Below are 27,013 nucleotides of genomic sequence, written 5' to 3'. Positions count from 1 at the left end.
GTGGTAGCGGAAATTATTGGCGTAGTTGCTGTTACGTCGTTAGTTGCCATTGTATTATCAAAAATAAATTAAACAATTAAAAAAAATGCAAATACTAGATATGATAGCTTAAAAGTTTGAAAATTGCGAAAGAGAGTAAATAAAAAAAATGAAAACAAATAAAAAATTAATATAATTCGACTAACCTCAAGTATTTCCGTGAGAACGTGGCTTTACACCGGAACTGGTCGAAAACGTTGCAGCGTCTCAGATCAAGTGGATTTACACTGGAACGGGTAGAGAACGGGTGAAGAACGTTGTACCTTCTGGATCAACTGGGTTTACACTGGAACTGGTCGAAATTCTAAACTGTATGTAGTCGGAATGGTAGCCGAGATGTTGCTTCTTCTGTGGAAATGCTTCACCGTTTCCAGGGTCGAGTGGCTTTTCACTAAAGCCGGTTGAGAAGATTTCACGAAGTTGCTAGTTGCGCCTCCCCAGAACTTCCGAATTACTTTGTGGCTTTACACAACAAGTGGCCTTACACTTGGAATTCTTCGAAGTTGCTTACGGGTTCATTCAGTTTTCCTTCCTCGTGGCCTTACACTCGGAACTCAAATACTAAGTCACTAATTCTCCAATTTTCCAATTAACGATAAAAATCGATTTAAAAAAGGCTTTACTTTTTCTAATTGGAAATTCTACTGACTGCGCTACTTTTATTCTCTATAAAATGATATGTGTTCGTTGGAGAATTAAATAACGTAACTTTGAATGAAATGCACAAATTTATTTAGATGTTAACAGTTTAGGGTATAAGACTATGCTAACTTAAGAATTACAAACTATCCTAAAAACCTCTCATAGTTCTTGATAATATCGTAAACACCTCGAGATACTCAGCGTGGATGTTTATCATCTTCTAAGTAGTCTGAATATTGAGATAAAACACACACACACACACACACAGTGGCGTGCTCGCCATAACATGCGTAGGAACAAGATCCATAGACCAGGTAATGGCCTATAAATACCTAGGTCATGAGATTCGCATAGGAAAAGATAACCAAACCGTTGAGCTTCTCCGTCGTATAAGACTGACTTGGGCAGCCTTCTGCAAGCTGAACCATATTTTCAAATCGTCTGATATACCAATATGCCTTAAAAGAAAAACGTTTAATCAGTGTGTTTTGCCAGTGTTAACTTACGGTGCTGAAACGTTGACCATGACAAGGAGAACAGTTCAAAAGATCCGTGTGTGTCAAAGGGCGATGGAGCGTGCTATGTTGGGCGTTTCACTACGAGACCAGATCCCAAATCGCCAGCTACGACAAAGAACAGGAGTGGCTGATGCAGTAGAGAGAGTAGCAATACTAAAATGGAACTAGGCAGGTCACGTGGCTCGAATGACAGACAATAGATGGATCTAGATCCATCTATTGTCAGATCCCAAATCGCCAGCTACGACAAAGAACAGGAGTGGCTGATGCAGTAGAGAGAGTAGCAATACTAAAATGGAACTAGGCAGGTCACGTGGCTCGAATGACAGACAATAGATGGACAAAGCGGATACTGGAATGGAGACCAAGAGATTATGCCTACCGAAGTAGAGGTCGTCCACCAACACGTTGGACTGACGATCTAACACGTTGTCATAGGAATTGGATGCAAGAGGCACAAGATCGAAATAGATGGAAAATTATGAGGGAGATCTATGTCCAGCAGTGGATAAGCGAAGAATGAATGATGATGATGATGATGCATTCATAGGAATTTTATTTCTTTTGTATATTCTATGGGAGAATTGTTTAAAATTAGATTTGGGAGCTTTTGTGGATTTGATTTTCGTGAAAAATGTATAGCTTTTGTTTTTGTGTTGGAAAACTGGAGCCCAATATTGTTAGATCACGATTCTATCGACTTAAGAGCTGCAGAAATACGATTATGAGCCGATAATATGTTTTTATTTCTTGCTAGAATTACCAGATCATCAGCATACAAAAACTTTTAATTGTGCCATTGCAGTCCGACACAACATTGTTAATAGCAATTAAAAATAGTGCTACGCTTAGATTCGAGCCCTGTGGAATTCCATTTTTCTGTAATTTAGATTCAGACAAATGGTTATTGATTCGAACTTGGAAATATCGTTGCCGTAGAAAGTTTGAAATAAAAGCAAACATGTTACCGTGAATCTTCCAATTGTGGAGTGTGGTTAAAATATCGTAGCGCGATACTGTATCAAAAGCCTTTTTTACATCAAAGAATATGGCTAAACATTCTTGATTACATATAAATGCTTCGTGAATTTCTGATTCCAATGATATTAAGTTATCTAATGTTGATCTATTTTTCCTAAATCCACTTTGTTCGGGTATAATAAGACGTTTATATTCAATATACCACATGAGTCGATTGGCAATGATCTTTTCTAACAACTTACACATTGCATTCGTGAGAGAGATTGGTCTATAGGATTTTGCTTCAAATTTAGGTTTACCTGGTTTGTGTATTGGAACTATGATTGACGAGTGCCATATGTGTGGGAATACTTTATTGATCCATATAAAATTGAATAGTTGCAATAATAGTTCTTGGCCTACTAGTGGTAGGTTCTGTAGAAAAAGCACAGGTATATTATCTGGTCCTGGACTAGTATTTCTAACGGAGTTAAGAGTTTCAATAAGTTCAGTCAAGCTTATAGGATTGTTTATTGGTGAAGTGTCATTGATTATTGGTATTCCTTTATTTTCTTCAAATCGTTTTTTATTTAAGAATTCTATTGAATAGCTTTCATCACTAGAAGCGGTACAATATTGATTTGCCATTATTTCAGATATACTGCATTCGGACGTAAATGTCTAATTGTCTTTTATTAAGTACTTTATAGAGTGTTGTGAATTTTTCCAGATATACTTCTAATCATGTTCCAGATTTGACCAATTGGAGTAGATCTATTGATTTCTGAAACAAACTTTTGCCATGACTCTTGCTTGCTTTTTTTAATAATAAATCTACATTTAGCTCTTATTCTTTTAAATTCCAAATGATTTTCAGTAGTTTTATATCGTTTATATCTATTAAAAGCCGATTTAGATTCCCTTATTGCCTGTTTGCACGCATCGTTCCACCACGGTACAGGTGAATGTTTTGGATGAAAAGCTGTTTTTCCAATGGATTTATTCGCTGCATCAATGATGACTTTATTGAAAAATAATGTTTTCTCGTTAATATCTTGTTCTGAGTCTAACATTTCTCTAAGATTCATAGCTGATGAAGAAATCAATGTTGAGAACAGAGTCCAGTTGGCTTTATTTAAGGACCATTTGGTGATGTGTGTATTGTGCTTATGGTACAACAGATTGTTAACTAAGATGGGAAAGTGACCACTTCCATATAGATCAGGTAAAGTGTCCCAAGATAAACTAGGTTGCAAGTTTGGTTCACAAATTGACAAATCAATTGCTAAAAACTCTCCTGTTGCTGCATTATATCGAGTATTCCTGCCGTCATTAAGTAGATTTAAATTGAGATTATTTAGGATATTTTCTATTTTTCTTCCCATTTTTGTCAATTTTTTTGAGCCCCATAATGAATTATGCGCATTAAAATCTCCCAGTATAATTCGAGGTGTAGGAATCTGACATAAAAGATTAGAAATATCTGCTATACTTGGATCAGAATTAGGTGCGATGTAAAGACTGCAGATGTTAACTTTTAGTGGACCTACTAAGCACACCGCTACAGCCTCTAGATTTGTTATTAGAGGAATACTGCAATATTCATAGGAATTCTCGATAAAAATTGAAACTCCACCACTGGCATGTTCTTGATTTTGCCTAATTTTAGATACGCTTGTATAATTTCTCAAATTATGAATTTTGTTATTTTTAAAATGAGTTTCTTGTAGACAAATTATATAAGGTGAATTTTGAGCAATTATTAATTGTAACATTTCTAAACGGGTATAATAACCGTTCAAATTCCACTGTAAAAATAGACTTGAACGTGAGCTTATGTAGAAGGTTCTATGGAGGAGTCGCTATCGAGCTGAGGTTTTAGTTGTCGAGTAAGTTTTTGTATTGGTTTTGTAAAATTTTCTTTAGGTTCTTGTAAAGGTGGGGATAAAATTTCGTCAAGGCTGCGCTTAGCTGTGTTTACTTCTTTACTAGGTGTATTAGTTATTTCAAGTGTATCAGTGGTATCTATTGATATGCTATTGGCAGGGCATGCTAGTGTTGAGGAAGAGTTTGTGATTGATGTATGAGGTTGTGAAACATTAGGTGTTGTTGATAACTGGGTAGTTGTTATATTTGTATCTGTGCATGTAGTTTGAGAACTTGGGAATGATGTTGAGGGTGATATTTGGGATGCCGTTAATATTGGTGTAGTTAATGAAGAAGGTCTAGTCGAAGATTGTAAGGAAAAGGAATTCGCTGAAGATGCTGAAGTGATCGGGACGTCATGTGGAAGAGTATTAACTACTGTATTTATAGTAGTAGTTGGCACTGTTGTTGTTAAGTTTTGATTTGGATTTGTACAGGATGGACAGTTTGCTACAAAATGGTCAGATTGTTTACAATAGTAACACATCTGTTTTTCTAAAGATAAGAAAATACGATAAGATGTTTGTTCGTGGTTTATGACAATTGAGGGAGGAATTAATGTAGCTTCTAAAGGAGAGATAAATGTATGTCTCCGAAAGCTCAGTATATGTCTATATTCTGGGTTTGTTGTACCTATTCGTAAAAAATTAATTGGAGTTAATAAATTGAGGCCTAACTTTTTAAGTTCAGATTCTATGAAAGTGTGAGGAATACTAGGGCAAACATTAGAGATCAGTAATCTTTCATTTGGTGTAATTAAGCGTCGAGCAAAAATTATTTGTTGATTGATGGTTATTCTTCCGTTGTCAGCATTCATGACTGTTTCTACTAATTCTTCACTAGCTAGGTAAATACAAATACGGTGATTTGAAATTCGTGATGAAAAAATAATATATCTTGGTTCTATAATTTTTCCCAGTGCAAGTAGATATTCCTCAAGTTTGGCGTTTTCCAGAGCATTATATAAAATAGCTTGTTTCTTGGATGGGAATTTTGGCGTTGAATTGATTAACGCTACAGAATATGAAGAAGTTTTATGTGATGTCAATAACGTTTGGGGCCTCGACGCCCCTGGACTATTAACATCATCCATTTTCGTTTTTTAATGACATCAGGTAATATAAACAATATGAACTTGTTGTGAAGTAAGTATCTAATTAGATTAAAATTACTTACAGATTTTCTCCAATAAGTTCACTAATTTTTATTTATAATAACACAACACTTTAATTATTAAGTGGATATAAATAAAAGCACAAAAACTAGGTGCGATTAGACTGGTAATTAAATACGTCCAACCTCGCCAAAGGTTCAAATCGTTCATTTAATATTTCTGATAACATTTCGTCCATATTATTTATGAAAGTTTGTGTATCTTTTGATGATCAGTAAAAACAGCCAACAGTTATAATGTTATTTTGATATTCCAAATCAATCAAGGCATACTCAAATATTTTATCAATCTTAGCAACCGAACAGTTTTTAATAGTAAAAGCACAACTTACATTTACAAATATTGCGACCCCTCCCCCACCTGAGTCTGAACGATGGAAGAAATCGCTTAATACATAAGAGTCCAAGAACAAATTTAAAATTTCATGTTTATCACACCACACTTCACTAACACAAAATACTTCTGGGTAATTTAGAGAAACCGTCAATTCCTCCAAATATTGAATTTTGTACCTCAAACTACTAAAATTTAAGTGATAAACGGTCAACTTTTGAGATTGATTTATACTATTTGAAGTAAGGCATCTTCTTCACAAAAACACGCCGCACATTATGCACCTTGGGGCCATATGCTAGGGTCCAAAGCTTTCTCAAAATGTTGGTTATAAATACTCACTTTAAAGGATGAATACTGGTCTGGAAACTTTGACTTCAGAGGGCTACTCCTAGCCTCGGGAAAATGGTTCTATATTACTTTCAATAAATTTTCAGACATTGATGGGTCTACTGGACTTTTTTTTCTTCTGGACTTTTTCCGAGAAACAGTTTGGCCAATGACTTTCTTCCGACTCAGGTATTATATCTTGGTTTAAACTAATATACTTGTTACATTTTGCAACAGTTTCGGCTTCTAAAATAACACTGGAAGTTTGTTTTATAGTAATTTGAGATTTTTGAGAACCTTTGGCAACGCTGTTATGGTTTTCTGTATGAATATTTTATAATTTGTTGCTTTGAGCAAATACTTGTTTATCCTCAGGTTTTTATCTTCATTGATAAACATGAGATTTCCTTTTTTACTGGGATATAAAAAGTTGATTTGGTCTGTTAATACCTTTATTTGTTGATGCAGACCATTAATAATAAGGTCTTTTTGTTTAATAATATAATTAAATATTTTTATATCTACCTTATTGTCAATCGAAACCTGCTGAATAGCACTTAGGAAATCATCGTCCAATTTAAGGTTAGACATATCCTCTAGTTCACAGCAAACAATGTCACTTTTAATTATGTATTTCACATGATTTAAAGGTTTTGCACAACCAGGATGATAAAAACTATTGCATTTTATACAAGTTAAAGCACTTACAACTTTTTTTGAACACTTTAGACACATTTTATTTAATGCAGCATTATCAACGTGTGTGCTGTATTCCGCCATGTTGCCACATCTTATGATGTCGTACTTTGGAGTATAGTTTTGTTATGCTTGGGTTGACACTAAAGTAGTGATATTCTCGAAGATTTTGCTTTTACATCCACTGTTAAAAATTTGCTTTTCTATTTTTTATGATTAAAACATCCGGCAAATCTATTAATTTTGTTTCTTTTTGTATTTCTTCTGCCAACATATTTACCCCTTTAAACTAATCTGTTATTTTCCATTCTACGGCAACTTTGTTACTGATAGGTTCTGAGAAATAACTACAGTTTTAGTTGTTTCCTTTGCTCCCATATTAAAAGCATATTGGAAGATTCCTCATAAAAAATGCATATTGTAATGTTAGTGTGACCATTAAATAAAACATTCAGTGGTTAATATACAAAAAAAATCTTACACTTGATTATTCTTAGTCAATTTAGTAAATAAATAAGAAAACGAACATCAAAATTTAAATCAACGGCATTTATTTTCAATAAAAGTTATAACATACATACAAAAATGTTACAAAGATTCTAAGAATGCTTAGGTGCTCTATAACCAAATATCGATGATCCAACTCGCACATTTGTACTACCTATTTCAACCTGGAAAACAAATGTGGTTAGTTACTTCTATTAACTATTTCACACAAATTGTGAAAAACTTGAAACTTATGAAACTAGAAAAACGCTGGTTCTTAGAAGTTTTTTTAAGGTACTGTCAGTCTGATACTAAGTATGAATGGTGGTATTTCAAAATGAAATCTATCTTAGATTTCGTTTAAAAACACATTTTCAAAAGCAAGTCATTTTACTTGGATTTTATACCTGCCAGGTGGTCGGTATATAGACCCATCAGCCTCTTGACACATATGTACTAACTCTTTATGAAAATCTTAACAAAGAGATTAACACCTAAACTTGATTTCTATCAGCCCAAGGAACAGGCAGGCTTCAGGACAGGATATGGCATAAATGACCATTTGCATACCATAAAGATCTTAATAGAAAAGTGCATCGAGTACAACATACCACTGGTTCTTGCATTTGTCAATTACGAGAAGGCTTTTGATTCTATAGAGTTTGTCAGTACTGGAAGCCCTAAATCAAAGCCGAATAGATTACAGGTACACGACACTAATCAAAAACATCTACGAGAACGCTACATCAAGTATACGAGTACACGAAGACACAGAAAAATTCAGCTTACGTCGAGGAGTTAGACAAGGAGATAATATTTCACCAAAATTGTTCACTGCGCTCTGGAGTCAATATTTAAGAACACTCAATGGCAATATAAGGGCATCAATAAAGATGGAGAAAGATTAAATCATCTAAGGTTTGCAGATGATGTTGTATTAATGACAGATAACTTACAGGATACAGTTCCTATGATACATTCGCTTAAAAGTCTGTCTGAAAGAGCAGAATTAAAGATAAACTTTGAGAAAACCAAACTTATGACAAATCTCGTAATGAGTGGAAATATAACTATAGACAATAATACCATACAACAAACAGACACTTATAAATATCTGGGACACGAGATCAAAATAAGCAGAGACAATCCAACACATCAAATACAGAGGCGAATAGGCCTGATATGGGCAGCATTTGGCAAATTAAGCCATATTCTAAAAAGTTCAATTCCCATGTGTCTCAAGCGAAAGGTTTATAACCAATGTGTTTTGCCTGTACAAACTTATGGAGCAGAGACTTTAACACTCACGCAAAAATCTGCAAATAAACTCAGAGTTACACAACGAGCCATGGAACGTACAATGCTGAACGTGAGCCTTCAAGACCACATAACAAACCAACAAATCAGGCAAAGATCAGAGTTCAAGACATCATCGAAAGAACCCCGACGCTTAAGTGGAACTGGGTAGGGCACTTAGCCAGAACGCAAGATGGACGGTGGACAAGACTTATTATGACATAGAGGTCCAGAAACTATAAAAGAAGCCGAGGACACGATTGACTGATTGATGATGATGAGATGGTCGGGATAACATAAGTGCGAAAATGTACTCAAGTTGGCTAAGTTGAAGCGTATTGTGGTAGGATGGGTCTTGCAAGATTAGACGACCTAACCAATATTAATCTCTTCATTAATAGAATCTATAATATAATATATCATGATTTGTAATAAAAGTGATAACAAAATAGTTACTTTTAATCGATAAACATTAAAAAATATAAGTGTGAAATAACCAGTAAGTGTGAATGAAAAAGGAAGATATCACACATCATGTTAGAAGTATTTTCTCGTTTTACTTAAAAATATCATGTTTTGCAAGAGAAAATCGTACTGCCATGATGATGTGTAGTATAGTGCTCCGTGCATTAATCTATAATTTAGAAGGTTGCCAGTGTAATAAATTAATTGAACCTAGTGAAAAGCTAAGTGCCGCAACAACGAGTAATTCAAGAAAAAATATAAATAAAACTGTAAGTACATCAAATTCTGTTTAATATAATAGTAAATTTGGATTTCGATCTCTATTAAACGACTTGCTTTTTCATTTTATCAAAGAAAGAAACCAACGAAATGTTGAAGGATTAGAGAAGTGCTATCGAAGAAGGAGGACTTAAGATTAGCAATTCGAAAACGGAGTATCTGTGGCTGGGAGGAACAGGAATGATTAGGGAGATCAAATTGTTTGAGAAAAACTAGGACGAGTAGGATAATTTAAATACCTTGGGTTTTACATAACGGAAAATGATACACTAGATCGAGAAATTGCCCACAGGATACCGGCTGGTTGGTTTACTTGGACGCGAATGAGCAGGGTACTCTGTGATCGAAAAATCGAGGAAAAGCAGAAAGAAAAAATATACAAGAGTGTGGTAAGACCTGCACAGCAGTTCAAGAAATGTCACGTTTCAAATTAAAATGCGTTTTTGGATACAATTCCTGTTAAACAATGGAAAACAATTGAGATACAGTCGTTTCAATTGGGGATACCTTTGTGTCAACAGAATCTTTACTTGATGCAATTTTTGATCAAATCGTACTTAAATTGAGTGATGACGCAGCAAACAGTGATTCTGATGAAGATATTTATAGCTCGAATGACAGGCCCACAGAAAAAAATTTTTTTTTGGTGCCGTGAGTCTTTAAGCTGATTTTTACTATATTAGGGGCGATAAATCGAAATATGGATTCCATTTTTTTGTATCAGCTCTAGTTTTATGGATATGGCACATTCCGAAATTAGTAGTTTTAATATTTGAGATATTGAAGAATATGCTATTCAAAGGAATACACATTGTTAATTAAACTTCTTCCTCAGTACATTTGTTGTTCTCACTGTATTATGCCTTATTTATGCAAGAAGTAATACTTTAATGTGGTTACATTACTATTTTATAAGGAAATAAAACAGCTTGGAAAGTATTGTTGTGAATTTATTAATTGTTATGTCTTTAATTTATAATGTCTTTACTAATTTATTATATTGTTCCTACTTTAATTTATTAAAAGGCACGATCATTTATATAAGTTTATTTATCACTACATATACAATAATTTATTAGTAGGCGAGCGTAACAATAATACCACGAGCGCGAATCTTCTTTATTAACTGTCCCTTCCAAATAAAGTTCCGTTATTATATACCAGTGCCGTTATCTCGAATAGTCTAAAACCTTCGATGGCGAAACGGTAACGGCAAACTGGATTTCCCTCGCATCGCTTCTGGAAGGTCGCTCAGGTAAATCGAGGCCTCTCGTAAACTCTACAACATATTAGATTAAAAACATGTTTTAAAGGTTAAAACTATGACTCATATTTTTACGTAACATTGCCCCCCTCTCAAAAGATGGTTCCTCCTGGAACCTTGTTGGGACTAGAACTGGAACGGTATGCTGGTATCGGCAACTGGACCCTCTTTTACAACTTCCAGTTGTATAAAAATGACAAGGGACGGTTTTCTCTCCGCACCAGTAACTATGCGGATTGCAACAGACTAACACCTGGACTTCGGTTTCTTTAAAGATCTCCTCCACCATATTTCGGATAACCCTCCAATCTAATTGGCGGCACTCCAACTTTGGCATGGCTAACTTTTGCACGTCGGACTCTAGTACGTGCCCTCTCAATTGAAGTAAGGCTTCCCATACATCTCGGTAGGTAGGTTGGTCACGGGCAGTGTCTTTTGTTACCAGGTAGAAAAGGTAACGTGATGCATCTTGGAGTTTCAAGGTTTTACCGGGAGCTGGCACTTGGCATTGAAGTTCTGCAACTCGACCAAACTTCCTTCGAAAGACGGATGCCAACCCTGGTGCGTCTTTGATACTGGCCGGGATGGTAAGGGCCAGCGAGTAGTCATCGGGGAGCTCGAGTAGATCTTGCTTTTCTTCAGTGGTAACACCATGTCTCGCTTTACCGGTACCTCCATAGGCACCCATGAATTCCTCAAACGTGAGGTCAAACACATCTTGGACTTGGTTTACTTCCACTTCTTCATCTACGTCGTGGTCACCTTCGAAAGATGCCAACCGGTTATGGTGTACTATCATCGGCTTTCCCCTCGGAATCTTGCTTATTCGGTAGATGACATCGTTGATCTTCTCCATGATGAGGTATGGACCTTCCCAAAACTGCTGCAATTTGGGAGAACAACCTTTTCGCTTCTTGGGATTATACAGCCATACTTTGTCGTTCTTCTTAAAGCAACCCTTTCCGGCTTGTGTATCGTACCGTTTCTTCATTCGGTCGCTAGCGATCTGAAGGTGGGAACGGACCAACTCATGTACATCGTCCATTCTTCTTCGTAATTCGATCACATAATCTTCACCTGCTACATCTTCTCCAGGTCGACACCCAAATTCTAGATCACAAGGTAGTCGCATTTCGCGTCCGAATAGGACTCTGGCTGGTGTCTGGCCCGTTGATTCGTTAACAGCAGATCTGTAGGCCATTGTAAAGAACGGAAGGTATTGGACCCAGTCTCGCTGATGATTGGACACCATCTTTGTCAAATACTTGCCAACTGTCCTATTCATTCGTTCTACCATACCATCCGATTGCGGATGATACGCGGTAGTTCTTGTTTTCTTCATGCCTAGTCTATCACATATTCCTTGGAATAGATCACTTTCGAAGTTCCTGCCTTGGTCACTATGGATCTCCAAAGGCACTCCAAATCGGCTGATATATTCTTGGATCAACTTATCTGCAACGGTGGCGGCCTTCTGGTCTGGAAGTGCGTAAATCTCGACCCACTTAGTGAAGTAATCCATTACTACCAACATGTACTTGCCCCCATTTTCACTTTCTGGAAATGGCCCTGCAATGTCCAAAGCTATTCTTTCAAACGGGCTTCCAACATTATATTGTCTCATAGGAGCTCTCCTTTTCCGGTGAGGCCCGTTACTCGTAGCACAAATAGTACATTTCTTACACCAGTCTTTTACGTCGTCGGAACTGTTCATCCAATAAAACCGTTCCCGAATTCGCTGAAGGGTTTTCCTTACACCAAAATGCCCTCCCGATGGACTGTCGTGTAACTGACGAAGTACTTCGGCTATTCTGCTCTTTGGGATCACCAACTGTCTTCTCTTCTCTGAACCGTCATCATTTTCCAGGACTCGTTTAAGCAAGCCATCTTCGATGATAAATGAGTCCCACTGGGCCCAATACGTCTTAACTACTGAGCATAGGTTTGATATTTCCTGCCAAGGTGGTCGACGGTTTTCCTCTTTCCATTTTCGGATTTTCTGTATAACTGGATCTCTCTCTTGTTCTTCCCTTATCTTAGTAGGCGTCCAGTCGTCGTTGACAATCGTCGTTCTTAGCACTGCTGCTTCCTTGGATTCCGTTTTGTTGCAGTGGGGACACTCTGCTGGGCATGGCCGTCTGGAAAGAGAATCAGCGTTTCTGTGGCTAACTCCGGCTCGGTGCTCAATCTTAAAATCGTATTCTTGGAGTCGTTCGATCCACCTGGCTATCTGACCCTCTGGATTCTTAAACTGCATCAACCACTTAAGGGCGGCATGGTCGGTTCGGATTAGAAACTTTCTGCCATAGAGGTATTGATAGAAGTGCTCTACTGATTTAACTACTGCTAGAAGTTCTCTTCTCGTGACGCAATAATTCCGCTCAGGTTTTGAAAGAACTTTACTAAAATATCCGAGGACTCGTTCCTGTCCTCCTTGAATCTGAGACAGCACTCCTCCAATTCCCACATTACTTGCATCTGTATCTAAGATGAACTCTCCTTCTGGCAGTGGATACCCTAAAATTGGTGCTGTTATTAAATGCTTTTTCAAGGTCTCAAAGGCATTTTGGCAGTCTGTATCCCAGCGGTAATCTCTTGCTTCCTCCGTAAGTCGCGTTAATGGCTTAGCGATATCTGCAAACTCCTTAATAAACCTCCGGTAGTAAATACATAGTCCAAGAAAACTTCTCACTTGATGTTTGTCAGTTGGTTTTGGCCACTCCTTAATGGAATCGATTTTTCCCTTATCCACGGCCACTCCTTCTTTACTGACTATATGACCCAGATAATTGACTTTACCTTGAAATAGCTGGCACTTCTTGGGGTTTAGCATCAATTGGGCAGCTTTAAGTCGATTAAAAACGTTTTCTAAATTCCTCAAATGATCTTCGAATGTCTCCCCCAAGACGATTATGTCATCTAAATAAACCAGGCATGTTTTCCAAGATAACCCTCTCAACACATTTTCCATAAGCCTCTCAAATGTCGCAGGAGCATTACAAAGTCCAAATGGCATAACGTTGAATTGCCACAATCCAGATCCTGTGGTGAAGGCTGTCTTTTCTTTATCGACTGGGTCCATTTCTACCTGCCAGTATCCAGACTTCAAATCTAAAGTAGAAAACAATTTACTTCCAGCCAATGTGTCCAATGTGTCATCGATCCGAGGCAGAGGATAACTATCTTTCTTGGTAACGTTGTTCAGCAAACGGTAATCCACACAGAACCTCGTCGTTCCGTCTTTCTTCTTAACCAGGACCACCGGAGAGACCCATGGGCTCGTAGAAGGTTCTATCACCCCGTCTTTCTTCATTTCCTCAACAATCGTTTCAGCTTCCTCTCTCTTCGCCTGTGGTAATCGTCGAGCTGTTTGACGAATTGGCTTAGCATTACCAGTATCAATTTTATGCTTAACAACGGTAGTTCTTCCCGTCTTTCCTCCTTTCGGTACGAAAATATCACGATACTGCCGAAGAAATTCCCTTAATTTCCTTTTCTCCATCTGATTTAGAGACTGTCCTGCAACTGCAACCATTTGGTCGAATTTGTCGTTGGAATTATCAGATGTTGTCGCCTGACGGATTATGGATGTCACAGGTACACAAGTTCCTACTTTTGTCTCTTTCTTTATGGTCACTGGGTAGTCGTTGACATTGATAAGTCTCACAGGAATTTCCTTAGCCGAAGTCACCAATTCCTTTCCAATTATGATTCCACGGCCAACCTCATCGTCGTGGTTCCAAGGCTCCATCATAACAGGTCTCCCTTCGTCCACAAATCCCTGTAGCCGCGCTACTATGATCGTTTCGCTTCTCGCAGGCACGACTGTATCTTCTGTAATGGCTGCTTGCACAGTGTTGTCATTATGTGGATGGAGAAATACCTCCTCGTTGCCAACTTTGATTACCTTATTCTTAAAATCCAATTGGAATCCATGCATATTCATTACGTCCATTCCTAATATAACATCCTCTTCGATGTCAGCAACTATAACAGTATGGACAAACTTTTCTGTCCCAATTCCCAATTGTACCTGGATTTCTCCATGAATGTTGGCATTTTCACCTGTAGCGGTCCGAAGTCGCAACCTCGTTGGTAACAGTTTCTTTCGGCTGTTTATAACTGTCGGGCGTATAATGGTTCTGGTCGCTCCGGTATCCACCAACAACGTATGCTTTTTACCATTTATGTCTCCATCTACATATACACTATCTTCACGACATTTCAAAGAAGCTATTAGTATGAGAGGGTCTTTGGAAGAGTTCCGGGTCGAAGCTGCCTCCCTAAGGTTGACTCGTTCTGGTTTTCCTGATGGTGAGTTTCTTGATTTTATGGTCTTCTTTTTCTTGCATGTCATGCTTTTCATCAAATTAAAGAGCTGGTCAAGTTTATCTTCGTCTCCTTCCTCTTTTACAGTCCTAACTTTACTGTACCCGCCAGAGGCCTGCGTAGCTGACTCGTATTCGAGGGCGGCGGATAAGACATCAACCAGCGTTTTGTGACGAGCTAATCGCAGTGTTCTCTGCATTTCATGATCACGAAGACCATCAATAAACGTTTGAACGGCCAATTTTTCCATCATGTCTTCGGGAGCTGTTGGATAAGCATATCGTACTAATCTGGCAATATCTACCTCATATTCTTGAAGAGCCTCATCTTTCTTCTGTCTACGATTTTTAAGCTGTGACTGATATACATGCTCCAAATGTTCGTGGCCATATCGCATATTTAACCTCTTCTTCAGTTGTTCGAAATCATCGGTCTCCTCTACGGCTATGGTCTGAAGCACATCTAAGGCATCTCCTCGAAGAGCGATAGTCAGGTTTACAGCCTTTTCTTTTTCAGACCATCCATTCGCTCTTGCGGCTGATTCGAACTGTTTCATGTAGTTGTTCCATGATGATTTTCCGTCGAAAGTTGGGACTTTAACATGAATAGAACCTCCACTTCCTTCAAATTTCGGCCGTGTCTCCAACTTACATTTCGTCTCGTCTTCTTTTATCTCCACTGTAATCGGATTGTTACCTCTCTCTGCTGTCCCTGTTTCCTCCATCTTCTTTTCCATCTCTTTCCATATCTTTTCTTCGAAGGCTAACATATCGGCAGCAACTTGGTTTTTTAATGAAGATATTCTATCGTCCAGGGCAGACATCTCAGAAGTGACTTTAGAGATTTCCGAAGAGATGTTAGCAGAGACTTTGCTTTCCAGCGAAGAAATCTCGTTAGAAACTTTGTCTTCCAACGAAGCGATGTCGCCGGAAACTTTGGCTACATCACCAGAAACCTTGGCTACATCAGAAGAAACTTTCGAAATATCGTCAGAAACTTTGTTCTCTAATGATGCGATGTCACCAGAAACTTTGGCTACATCAGAAGAAACTTTCGAAATCGACGAAAGGACAGCATCTTCAAATATATAAGTCTCTGGATCTAGTCCTTCTTCTAGCAAAGCGTTCTTTAGTCGTTGGACTAACTCAGCCTTTTTTCCGGTAGAAGCTAATTCTCTGTCTTCGAGATGTCTTCTTAAATTAGTCACTGTCAGCTCATAAATCGTAGCCATTTTCACAATTTATTTTACGTATTCACTTGTATTATTATTATAAGTCTAATTTATGTTCGATCCCACTTCTGACACCATTTGTTGTGAATTTATTAATTGTTATGTCTTTAATTTATAATGTCTTTACTAATTTATTATATTGTTCCTACTTTAATTTATTAAAAGGCACGATCATTTATATAAGTTTATTTATCACTACATATACAATAATTTATTAGTAGGCGAGCGTAACAATAATACCACGAGCGCGAATCTTCTTTATTAACTGTCCCTTCCAAATAAAGTTCCGTTATTATATACCAGTGCCGTTATCTCGAATAGTCTAAAACCTTCGATGGCGAAACGGTAACGGCAAACTGGATTTCCCTCGCATCGCTTCTGGAAGGTCGCTCAGGTAAATCGAGGCCTCTCGTAAACTCTACAACATATTAGATTAAAAACATGTTTTAAAGGTTAAAACTATGACTCATATTTTTACGTAACAGTATTTTTAAACTTTTAAAATGATACATTTACCACTTGTAAACCTATTCAGCCTCCACCTAATAAAATAATAGGTGCTTCAAAATCACTATTAGTGCTGCTATCTCTCGATGACTAAGCCCAGTTAATAAAATTATTTCAATAAGTATCCGCTAGATGGCATACTCATTCATGTTTACTGCTGATATTGTTGCCTTTTTTGTAGTCAGTTCTGTTTATATATTCATAACAAATGTACATAACCTCTAATTTTTGTGAGTTGTTCAAAGTGTTGTACCAAATCTTTTCCTAGTTTAGGAAACGAAAGAACCTACGAACCACGTTGATGACTGTTATTTTTGCCTGGTCAATGTTTCAGGGATCAATAGAAACAATCGCCAAAAGTGGTCATATCCCGATTTGCCTTCAGCCAGACGCTCAGTACCCCACTCAGAGGAATTACCGATCCCAGTATTCTAAAAGTTACCTAACATTTGTGAGGATGAAGGTGACATTTTTGAACATATTTCTGACTCCAATAAAGACAGTAATAGTGATTACGACGGGGCAACAGCAAACCAACAACTATTTAGTCAAGAAGAAGTAAGTGATCTCGTTTGAGATTTATCCTTATCGAAGGAAGCGTCGGAACTTCTGGTTTCAAGATTAAATGATAAAAATTTACTGGAACAAGGCACAAAAATACTTTTTATAGAACAAGGGAAAAGGAACTGCTACCGTTCTTTAACCAAGAAGAAAACCTTACTTTTTGTTTGGACGTTAAGGGGCTCTTGGAGAAAATGGGACTTCCACACTACGATGCAAATAAACGGCGTGTGTTTATTTATAACTTCAAGAGCAGTTTAAAATGTATTCTGCTTCACAATGGAAACAAGTTTGGCTCAATAACAATTGCTCATTAAACCGTGATTAAAGAAGAATATGCTACAATAGCTTTAGTTTTACAGAAGAGAAAATACCAGGAACATCTGGGTGATTTGTGTAGACTTGAAAATGGTAAACTTTCTTCTTGGGCAGCAAAGCGGCTACACAAAATATCCTTGTTTCTTTTGCCTCTCGGATAGTACGGACCGAAAAAACTACTGGATTAAAAAAGAGTGGCCTAAGAGAAAAAACTTGGTAATTGGGCAAAAGAACATTATTGCCCAGTCTTTAGTCGAACCAGAGAAAATAATCTTACCACCCCTCCATATTAAGCTAGGCCTAATGAAGCAATTCGTTAAGGCACTTGATTCTAATGGACCATGCTTCGCCTACATAGGAAGGAAGCGGCCCCGTATAAGTACGGAAAAACTTAAAGCTGGAATCTTTGATGCACAACAGATCAGACTTCTTACAAAGGATCCGGCTTTTGAGGGGTCAATGAAAGAGGTAGAGAAAAAAGCTTGACTTTTATTTGTGGACATTATGAAAAATTTTCAGGGAAATCACAAAAGTGAAAACTATACTGAGCTGGTAAATCGTTTGCTGAATAACTCCCAATCACTTGGATGTAATATGAGGATCAAAGTCCACTACCTGCATCGTTTTCCTGAAAACTTAGATGACACAAGTGATGAGCAAGGTGACAGATTTCATCAAGACATAAAAACCATGGAGGACCGTTACCAAGGAAGATGAGACATCCATATGATCGCAGATTTTTACTGGAGTTTGAAGAAAGACTGTTTAAAAGATCATTCCAGGAAATTACGCAAGCGAAGCTTTCGTTACGTCAAGTAAAGTTTTTTTTCAATTTTGTTAGTTTTTTTTCTCAAAACTAATTGTATATCTGTTTCATTGTACAAAGGGTTTTATTGTGGCTAAAAGGCTTAAAATATACGTATTTTCTAATTGTGTGATTTTTATTTCAATTTTGTAGTATATCCATATCAACATATTCGTATTTTAATGCATAAAAGCTGGCATGATCTACGTAATCTTGAAAACTAGAGCTGATAGTTTTCAGCTCTAAATACTTTGGCACCAAAAACACTCTAGGCCGGTTATGTAGCGACCAAGAATATACTTGGTTCGCTATTCCCAGTCCGAACTGTCTAGTGAATTTAGTAATTATTTTTTTGCGAAGTTAGTTACTTTTTGACAGACTAGAAGTGGCTGGAATTACTATACAACCAAGCACACGTTCTCATAGCCAATATTAATAGTAAACAAACTAAATAGTAAATAAAATAGAACTTTGCGAATTACCGACAATCAATATTTATTTATCTGGACCATATAATAAATAGTTATGTTAAATTATAACAACTAAAATATATTTTTTAAATATATACTAATCACAATTTGATGGGTTTAGTATACACTTCCGCTATTTAGAATAATTCTTCTTTTTTTTTAAGAAAGATGTCTGCAATAATAGGATACTTAAGCTATTAATACTGAGAAGTAGGAATTGTTGTGTTGTAGGTTTCTGACAATGAGTCTGTCAAAATATGCCCGAGCTAAGCGAATGGAGTTTAGTTTACACCCTTACATATCTAGTAGCCAATTTTTTGAATTTTTACCTCGTTTAAACGCACATTTTACGTCAAAGTGACGTTAATTAACAGTGGAGGACTCAGAAGAGGTTTTTTGATTTCCCATCTTTGTTTGATTTTCCATATGCCCATTTATGACAATGGCTCACGTCCGAATCTGCAGCAACTTGCCTTGTGTTTAAACACCACTGTGTTTAGTACAGTATTTAAATGTAAAAATAAAGTTTTAAACGATTCAGTGACCGTAGCTGTACATTATTTTCGTAATAATCAAATCACAACTAAGTTTTTAACGCAGCAACACCGCATTCAGAAAAGCCTATTCTATCTCTCTCATGAATCGCTATTTTCTATTTATGCATATATGACTAGCCACTTCTCGCTCGTCGTACTGTATTTCAACTTTTTTTCATTCCTTTTACCTTTTAATTTACCATCCACTATGTTTTGTAATTTGTAGTAACAAATATTTAGGTTATATATCGACAGTTCCACTTGAAGAGTTGACAAATATGGATACCATATTCAAATGAATATAAAAAAATTAAACATGTATTAAAAAACATACTTACCGCTTGTTCATAATCAGTCGACATTCCCATAGACAATTCAATATTTTTCCAATCGAGACCTAAACTCTGACACAGATCATCACGGCATTGCTTCAAACGTAAAAAATCAGGATTGGGCCCATCAGCAGGATCATACCCTATTTTACCTATAGTCATTAGGCCCTTTAATTCTAAGTTGCTACATTCTTTTAAAACGAATTGAGCAACATCAGATACTTGTGTTGGAAGAATTCCACTTTTTTCTACAAATAAAAAGATTGTTAGTTACAATATTGATCAATTACAACATGTAAGTAATTAGATTATTATCAATACAACTACTGTAAAATCGGACAATTCCACTTCGGAAATCGTTCTCAAAATACAAATTAAACAAATTTTTTTGTTACCGGGTTATACAAAAAAATTATTCTAATTTAATTTTTTTGCCTCATTTATAATGACAATTCAGAGATATATGGGTTTTCCCAACTTTCACAGTTGTATGGGTGTGTACATCTTTCCTTAGTTGATAAGTTTTCATGGAAAGTCCTTCCAGATACATTTGAATCAGATCATTTTCCTTTATACATTGAATTAGAAATAATCCCTTCTTCTTTCTTGATAATCCCGTCTACTAAGTGGAATGATCTTAAGGCAGATTGTTACAAATTCCGAGAAAATATAGACTACTCTCTTAGTATTTCTGAGGTTGGTGATCATCATGAATATTTGTATTCTGCTGACAGCTGCTCTAAAAAGTTGATTTGAATAACACTTGAACTTTTTTGTGAGATTACGGAGCCAAGACATTCGTCTTGCTTCAATGCTACATTTTCTTATATTTCACTGAATGATTGTTCGAACATTATTGTTCAGTTACGGCAAGCCATCCCATTCTACTGGACTTCAAACTGTTGCAATAATTCCTGCATCCACGTCAAAACAACATTTAAATGGTACTGGTTTTCAAAGAAGATATTGTTGCTCAAATAAAACCACGAAAGCATTCGACAGGTGTGAAGTCACACTGCCTGACAAATATTTTAAAGAATATCATAACATGAAATTGTTCAAACACTAAAAATGATTTTTAAAATATAAATGACATATTTGATATTAAAAAAATAAATACTTGCAAAAGTTAAGATTTTAATTATAAGTAGCCATATTGATGACTATTTCAGGGCAAACACCATTACAGTTTAGAACAATCAGGATAAGGTCTTAAAATTTTAGAAGTCTTATAGATAAGAATATGGAGTTGGTAGATGCACTTAAAAAAAGGAAAGTACAAATTGCTTGCAATCAAGAGACGAGGTGGAAAGAAACAAAGAGCAAATGAACTAGGTGAAGGATGTAATTTGTGGTATGTAGAGACAGGTAAGATTATGAGTTTAATTGGCATAGGCAAGTGCCATACAGCCAGTCACAATGTACTATTTTCTAAACAGAGCAAATATTGTTTAGTATAATATAAAACTCTAATGTAAATTTCAAACTCAAGTTGCATTACAAATTTTAAGCGTTAAAATAATTATTATCAAGGATAGGGATAAAACATGGATACTCGTTTCTCATCTAGGGGGCCATCAAGACATTGTATCATAAGACCAACTAGACTAGTATACAGACAGGAGGTAACCATAATAGGAGGTCAGGATTCTAATAACACCAAAATAATAAGCTTTTTGCAGATAAATTACATTAAACATTCATTTACAGTATTCATACTTGTTACATATTGTTTGGACAAAAATTTTTGACATACTTATATTAAATTTTTTGTAAAGTATTTTTTACATTCGAAAAAAAAAATGTCATTCAAAACTCCTGCTTTTTGATACTCTGGACACAAGTTTGAATTTACGATTTTTAGTTCTGCCAGATGACTAGGATAACAGGCCTCTCCAAATTTTATTCTAATTATGGATGGTATATACCTTCGTGGAACAGAATAGTTTTTAAACCAATAATTACTTGGGATTGAAGACTGTATAGATGCATATTGCTAGGAAGAATGTGTACTGTTTGTATGTCATGTTTGTTTCCATTTACTATTGATTAGAACGAGTAAGTAATAGAATAATACCAATAAAATTTGGACGTGATAAAGAAGTATTGAATGTTGAACAAGTGAAAAAAAAACAAAAACAAAGATATGAAACAAAATAAAAAAGAGGTCAAGAATATGAGAAGACTAAACACCAAACAAAACTGAAAGGAAGATGATGAACAAGAAGCAAGGTATAAGAATGGTAAATGAAACTATGAACCTACTAGTTTTATTAACCATTAATAATAATCAAAACGTGATTTATTGCCTTACCATCTTCTCCACTGGTATTCACCTGAATCATTATATTTAATTTTGATTCAGGTGGCCCAAATTTTGGCCAGCTTTTGTTAAGTGTGGATGCTAACTTTTGAGAATCTACTGTTTCTATAAGATGCAAATTGGGAAGACATAGTACTTTGTTAACTTTATTTGATTGAAGGTGACCTATTAAATGCCATTTTATTTCTTTACATTTCTCTAAAATTAGTGGATTGTTGGCTTTCTCTTCTAGTTCTTGGACATAGTTTTCTCCAAAATGTCTTTGGCCTTCTTCATAGGCTGCTACTATTAAGTTTGCTGGTTTTGTTTTACTTACGGCTACTAACCTTGGTTCTAAAACTTGTAATTCCTACAAATAATGTAGATTAAGTATAACAAATTCCATCTAAGATTTGATGGTTGTTAAATAAAAACTCAAATACAAACTATAAAAGGTTTTACATCTAATAATAATAAACACATTGATATGGAAAAGTAATGAGTGAACGCTAAGTAACAGGATGTTCTTTATATACCAACACAATGTCTGAGATAAAGTCAAAGCCAGGTGTGAAGACCACTTTGCCATTTAATGCTGATAACTTTATTACTAATGGACCAAGTAAGCGGAGTAATATCTATTACAACATCTTTATGTATAACTTTTTACTGCTCTATTGTGTCAATCAGCTCTGATCAACAAGTTTTCGGAATGGTATAGAATAAAACATTATCGTAATTATACACTGAATTTATTATATATATAACGAGTTTATTACAGCTGCCGCCGTTTCTCGCAACCTAGCTTCCAACGCTTGCGATCGTTCCAGTCATCTACTTGTAGACCCCTATCTTCCATTGCATCTTTTACTTCTTGTCTCCACGATCTTCCCTTTTTCCTGCGGTTGGTGGGGATCCACTGTAACATTCTCTTTGGCCATCGTTGATCATTCATCCTTTCTACATGGGCCTTTCAGGCCTTCAGCCTTTTGCATTCTATAGTTTCCAGGACGTCAATGTCTATGCCCATACGCTCTCTGATTTCAGTATTCCTTACTCTATCTCTTCTAGTGAGTTGGCAACATCTTCTCCAATAATTCATTTCCATTGCTTTTATTTTGGATGCGTCATTTTTATTTATTACCCAAAGCTCTGAACCATATGTAGCAATGCTTTCTATGATACTTTTGTATATCCTAATTTTTGTGTTTCGGGTGATGTGGTTATTCCAAAGTATACTATTCAGTTGACGTATTGCTGAATTTCCTTGACCAATTCTAGTAGCTATTTCTTTTGTATTCCGACCATTGTTTGTAATGTTTACACCGAGATATTTATAGCTATCAGTATTTTAAATTTGTTTGCTTCCTAGTTCTAAGTGCTTTCCTTCACCTCCCACTACTACGTACTCTGTTTTTGATGGATTAATTGATAAGCCCCACTTAGCATATTCTTCATCTATTTTTCGTAACATATAGTGGATATCATCTTGATCTTCTGCAAGTATTACTTGGTCATCAGCAAAATGTAAGCTGTACAGTGTATGGTCTCCAATTTTAACACCCATAGGTTCACATTTTCTTTTCCAAATATCCAAAACCCCCTCCAAATAAATCTTAAAGAGTGTAGGTGCAATGCAGCAGCCTTGGCGAAGTCCTTTGGTCACTTTTATCTTTTTTGTCACTTTTTGTCCAATCTTTATTACACTCGTCATATCATCGTACAACTCCCTTACAGCATTAATGTAAATCGGTGGAATATTCTTGTCTTCTAGCACCTGCCATAGCTTGGCTAATGGGACACTGTCATACGCTTTTTGAAGATCAATAAATACCATGTGTGTCTCCATATTATGTTCCAAATGCTTTTCTATTGTTTGTTTTAGGCAGAACACATTGTCTATACAAGAACGACCAGTACGAAAGCCACTCTGATCTTCAGCGTCTTCCCAGCAATCTTCAATTCGGCTTTTAATTATCTTCCCGTAGACTCTACAGATTGAGTTAGTTACACTAAGCCCTCGGTAGTTCTTACAATCTTTTCTGTCGCCTTTATTTTTGTATAGATTGCTGATATATGCCGTTTTCCATTCTGGGGGTAGCTCTTCTCCTCTCAGGAATAAATTAAAAGTATAAGCCAATAGCTGAAATAGTTTGTCAGGGCCATATTTAATCAGTTCAATGGGTACTCCCCCCGGTCCTGGAGCCTTTCCATTTTTCATAGCGTTGGCGTGTTTTTTAATTTCTTCTGGTGTTATTTCAGTTTCTTCGCGGTAGGAAATATCATATTTTTGGTAGCCAATATCTTGGAATTCTGTTCTATCTTCTGTCAGCATTTGTTCATAATATTCGACCCATAATTCTGGGGCTATTAGAGTTAACCTACTGCATTCTTTTCTATCTGTTCTACTACCTCTAATTGTTTTCCAGGCTTCTTTACTTCTTGTTGTACCCATAAAATTTTCTACGTTATCGCAGGCTTTATTCCACATCTCATTTTTGGCTTTATTTACATCTTTTTGTACTTCTTTGTTTAAGCTGTTGTACTGTTGTCGATAGTAAGGGTCCTTTGTTGCTAGCCATTTGTTATACATATTCTTCTTCTTCCCCACAAGATCTTCTATTTCTTTATTCCACCATTCATTTCTATTTTTTTTTGCTATCCACTTCTCCAATAGCTTCCATTGCAGCTTCGTCAAGAGCTTTCATAATTTCGTTGTACGTATTAATTGGTGAGGAGTAACAAACATCGTGCAATTTCAGATTCAACCTCATTCGATACAGAAACTGGGTAGACTCATTTTCAAAACCTTGTAGATTATATCTCTTTGTTGAAATGTCTTGCAGTATCATTGAACTTTCGTTTTCATTTTGTCGTTGGCTTCCTTTAAATGTAAATAGTAGTGACGCTTTAAGCAAATGGTGATCAGATCCACATTCTGCTCCTCGATGGACTCTAACGTTATTAACCTTTATTGTGGAGTTTTCTTTGCATATACAGTAATCGATTATTGATTTCAAATTCCTCGTTGGCTGAATCTACGTGAATTTATGAATATCCTTGTGCTGATAATATCCATTCATTATCTTTAAATTCATATGATCGCAGAAACTTATTAATCTCTCACAGTTTTTATTTATTTTTTCTTCTCCAAATGGACCGACCACTTTGCTATTTACTTTTCTTCCTGTTCTAGCATTTAAGTCCCTAGTAGAATTACTTCCTTCCTAGTTCCAATACTCTCTACCAGGTCCGTCAATTCGTCATAAAATTTATCCTTTACCTCATCCTTTTCATCTTCAGAAGGTGCATATGCGCCCACTACCACTATGTCACATCCTTTTAGCTTCATCTCAACTTTTATTAGCCTTTCGTTTATTTGTTCCCAATGAATTTATTAACAAACATGTTTTAATGATTTTTTAGGTTTACCAAATAGTCAAAGTTATGCTATTATAAGAATATATTATTATTAGGAAAATAAGGTTACAAACTTAAAAACATATTAAGAAAAACATTAGATTTAATTTGATATAAAAAACATGCATATATGTCATGAGCAGCATATTTTATTTATAAAATAAATGAACGAAACAAAAATTTTTATCAAAAATTAATTACTATTAATTGAATTAAAAATATATCCAGTCACTTTTTGACTGACAACCTATTATCACTGTATTCTACTAATTTAAAATGTATGTACAAATGTGAGTTTGATTAACTACTTTATGAATGTAGTGATCCTGCAGTGGGATCTTAGGCTATATTTACTTCAGACTAAAAGTGGGAAGACCAAGAATATTCTGGATTAAAGATCTGAGGAAATGGGTTAGATGCAACAATGCAGAGCTATTTAAAGTGACGATCCACAAGATCTGCATACCTATGATGATTTTTAATGTTTGATACAACTTGAAAAACATGCGATTGTATGCAGATTTCCAAAGCCAAACTGATTTCAGCTGGATGGATCTAACCAAAAAACAAGAAGGATATAAAAATGATGGGAAGGTGTGTCTCAAAAAATGGATATCCTTGCTTACATAGAAAAATACATAGAAGTAAAACCAAAAATGAAACATTTTTAATGTGTCAATTACTTACAGGACTTCTCTTGTTGGATGCTTCCTCAATTTTTGATAAAACCAACTTAAGACCTTGTTTCACGTCTATTTCAGTCATTCTCTTCAGCATAATATGAAAAACATTTAATCAGTTTTCACTAATTCCACGTTTGTTTAGAATGAGTATTATTTATTTATATTATGTTGAAATAAGGTTAGGACGCAATCAGTAATGAAAATATAAGATGATATAAGGTTTAAATTGTTTCTTTACTTTAAACAAGGATGAGGTAATATTTTAGCAAATATTTTGAAACTAATGTTGATAATTAAACTGACTGCATATTTTAATTGCAAAATGTAAAGTCTGGGATTAAATCAGCTGTTAATATACTTAATACTTAGATTATTAAATTATGAATTTAGTAGATACCTATCTAACTTGAGATAATTTAGTATAGATGGAACCAGCATGGAACCAGCAACTTCAAACTGGTCCTTTAAATAATAGATGACACTTCTGTTAGTATTTTTAAATTTGGTCCTTGGAAAGAAATAAACCTCTTCTTGGAATTTTCATTCATTAGTTGGTTTCAATAATAAATCAATACAAATTCTCGGAGTTGCAAAGTGCAAACATCAACGTCCAGTATTAAATATTACTGACCTCTATAGTTGAATTTTAAATCACACTTAAAAATGAAACTGAGTTCCTGTTTTACTGATGGCATTGGTTTCTTTATTTCAATATGTCTGTGTTCTTATGGTTTGAAAGTTAATGGGGAGATGGCGCAACACTTTATATTATATCTTTATGTATTATTTTTATTTTTTAAACATGTTTATTTTTTCTTAAACTACAATATTTCACTACATAGCTTATAATAGTTTATTCTACGACTAAATTAATAAATTCTACGATGCTGCCTCTTTTATATCTAGATTTTACTTGCAACGAAAGTTTAGCTACCAAGTTGTAATATATATGAAGATGATTAAGAACAATTAAAATAGTAAACTACAGGAAGAAAGAATATAAATTAATCAGATGAAATAGGTGAAAATTTTGTATATTTATTGTTAATAATTATACAAAAGTATAATTTTTTACAGTGCTCGTAGATCTTTTTCAGTGAAGCCTTTTTAT

At 35.6% G+C, this 27,013-nt stretch overlaps 1 protein-coding gene across 2 annotated transcripts in view; it reads right to left on the bottom strand.

Moving 5' to 3' along the window:
• The window catches only part of LOC140434527 (pyridoxal phosphate homeostasis protein), a 62,708-nt gene extending 36,432 nt beyond the window's left edge, over window positions 1-26,276 (bottom strand). Inside the window, exons 1-4 of one of the 2 annotated variants that reach the window (XM_072522862.1) lie at window positions 25,907-26,272; window positions 21,812-22,169; window positions 19,504-19,745; window positions 7,149-7,289 (exon numbers count right to left, since the gene is read on the bottom strand). In XM_072522862.1, coding sequence (XP_072378963.1) covers window positions 7,218-7,289; window positions 19,504-19,745; window positions 21,812-22,169; window positions 25,907-25,996 — 762 coding nt within the window. In that variant the 5' untranslated portion in view covers window positions 25,997-26,272 and the 3' untranslated portion in view covers window positions 7,149-7,217. Of the gene's footprint in view, window positions 1-7,148; window positions 7,290-19,503; window positions 19,746-21,811; window positions 22,170-25,906 lie in introns of those variants that run through there. The other variant, XM_072522861.1, reaches the window with a different exon arrangement.
• Between the last annotated feature and the right edge of the window lie 737 nt (window positions 26,277-27,013).

Source organism: Diabrotica undecimpunctata, chromosome 2 (genome assembly GCF_040954645.1).
Source record: "Diabrotica undecimpunctata isolate CICGRU chromosome 2, icDiaUnde3, whole genome shotgun sequence".
Lineage (NCBI taxonomy): Eukaryota > Metazoa > Arthropoda > Insecta > Coleoptera > Chrysomelidae > Diabrotica > Diabrotica undecimpunctata.
Note: the sequence above shows the minus strand (reverse complement) of the source record. Positions and strands in the feature narration are given on the sequence as shown.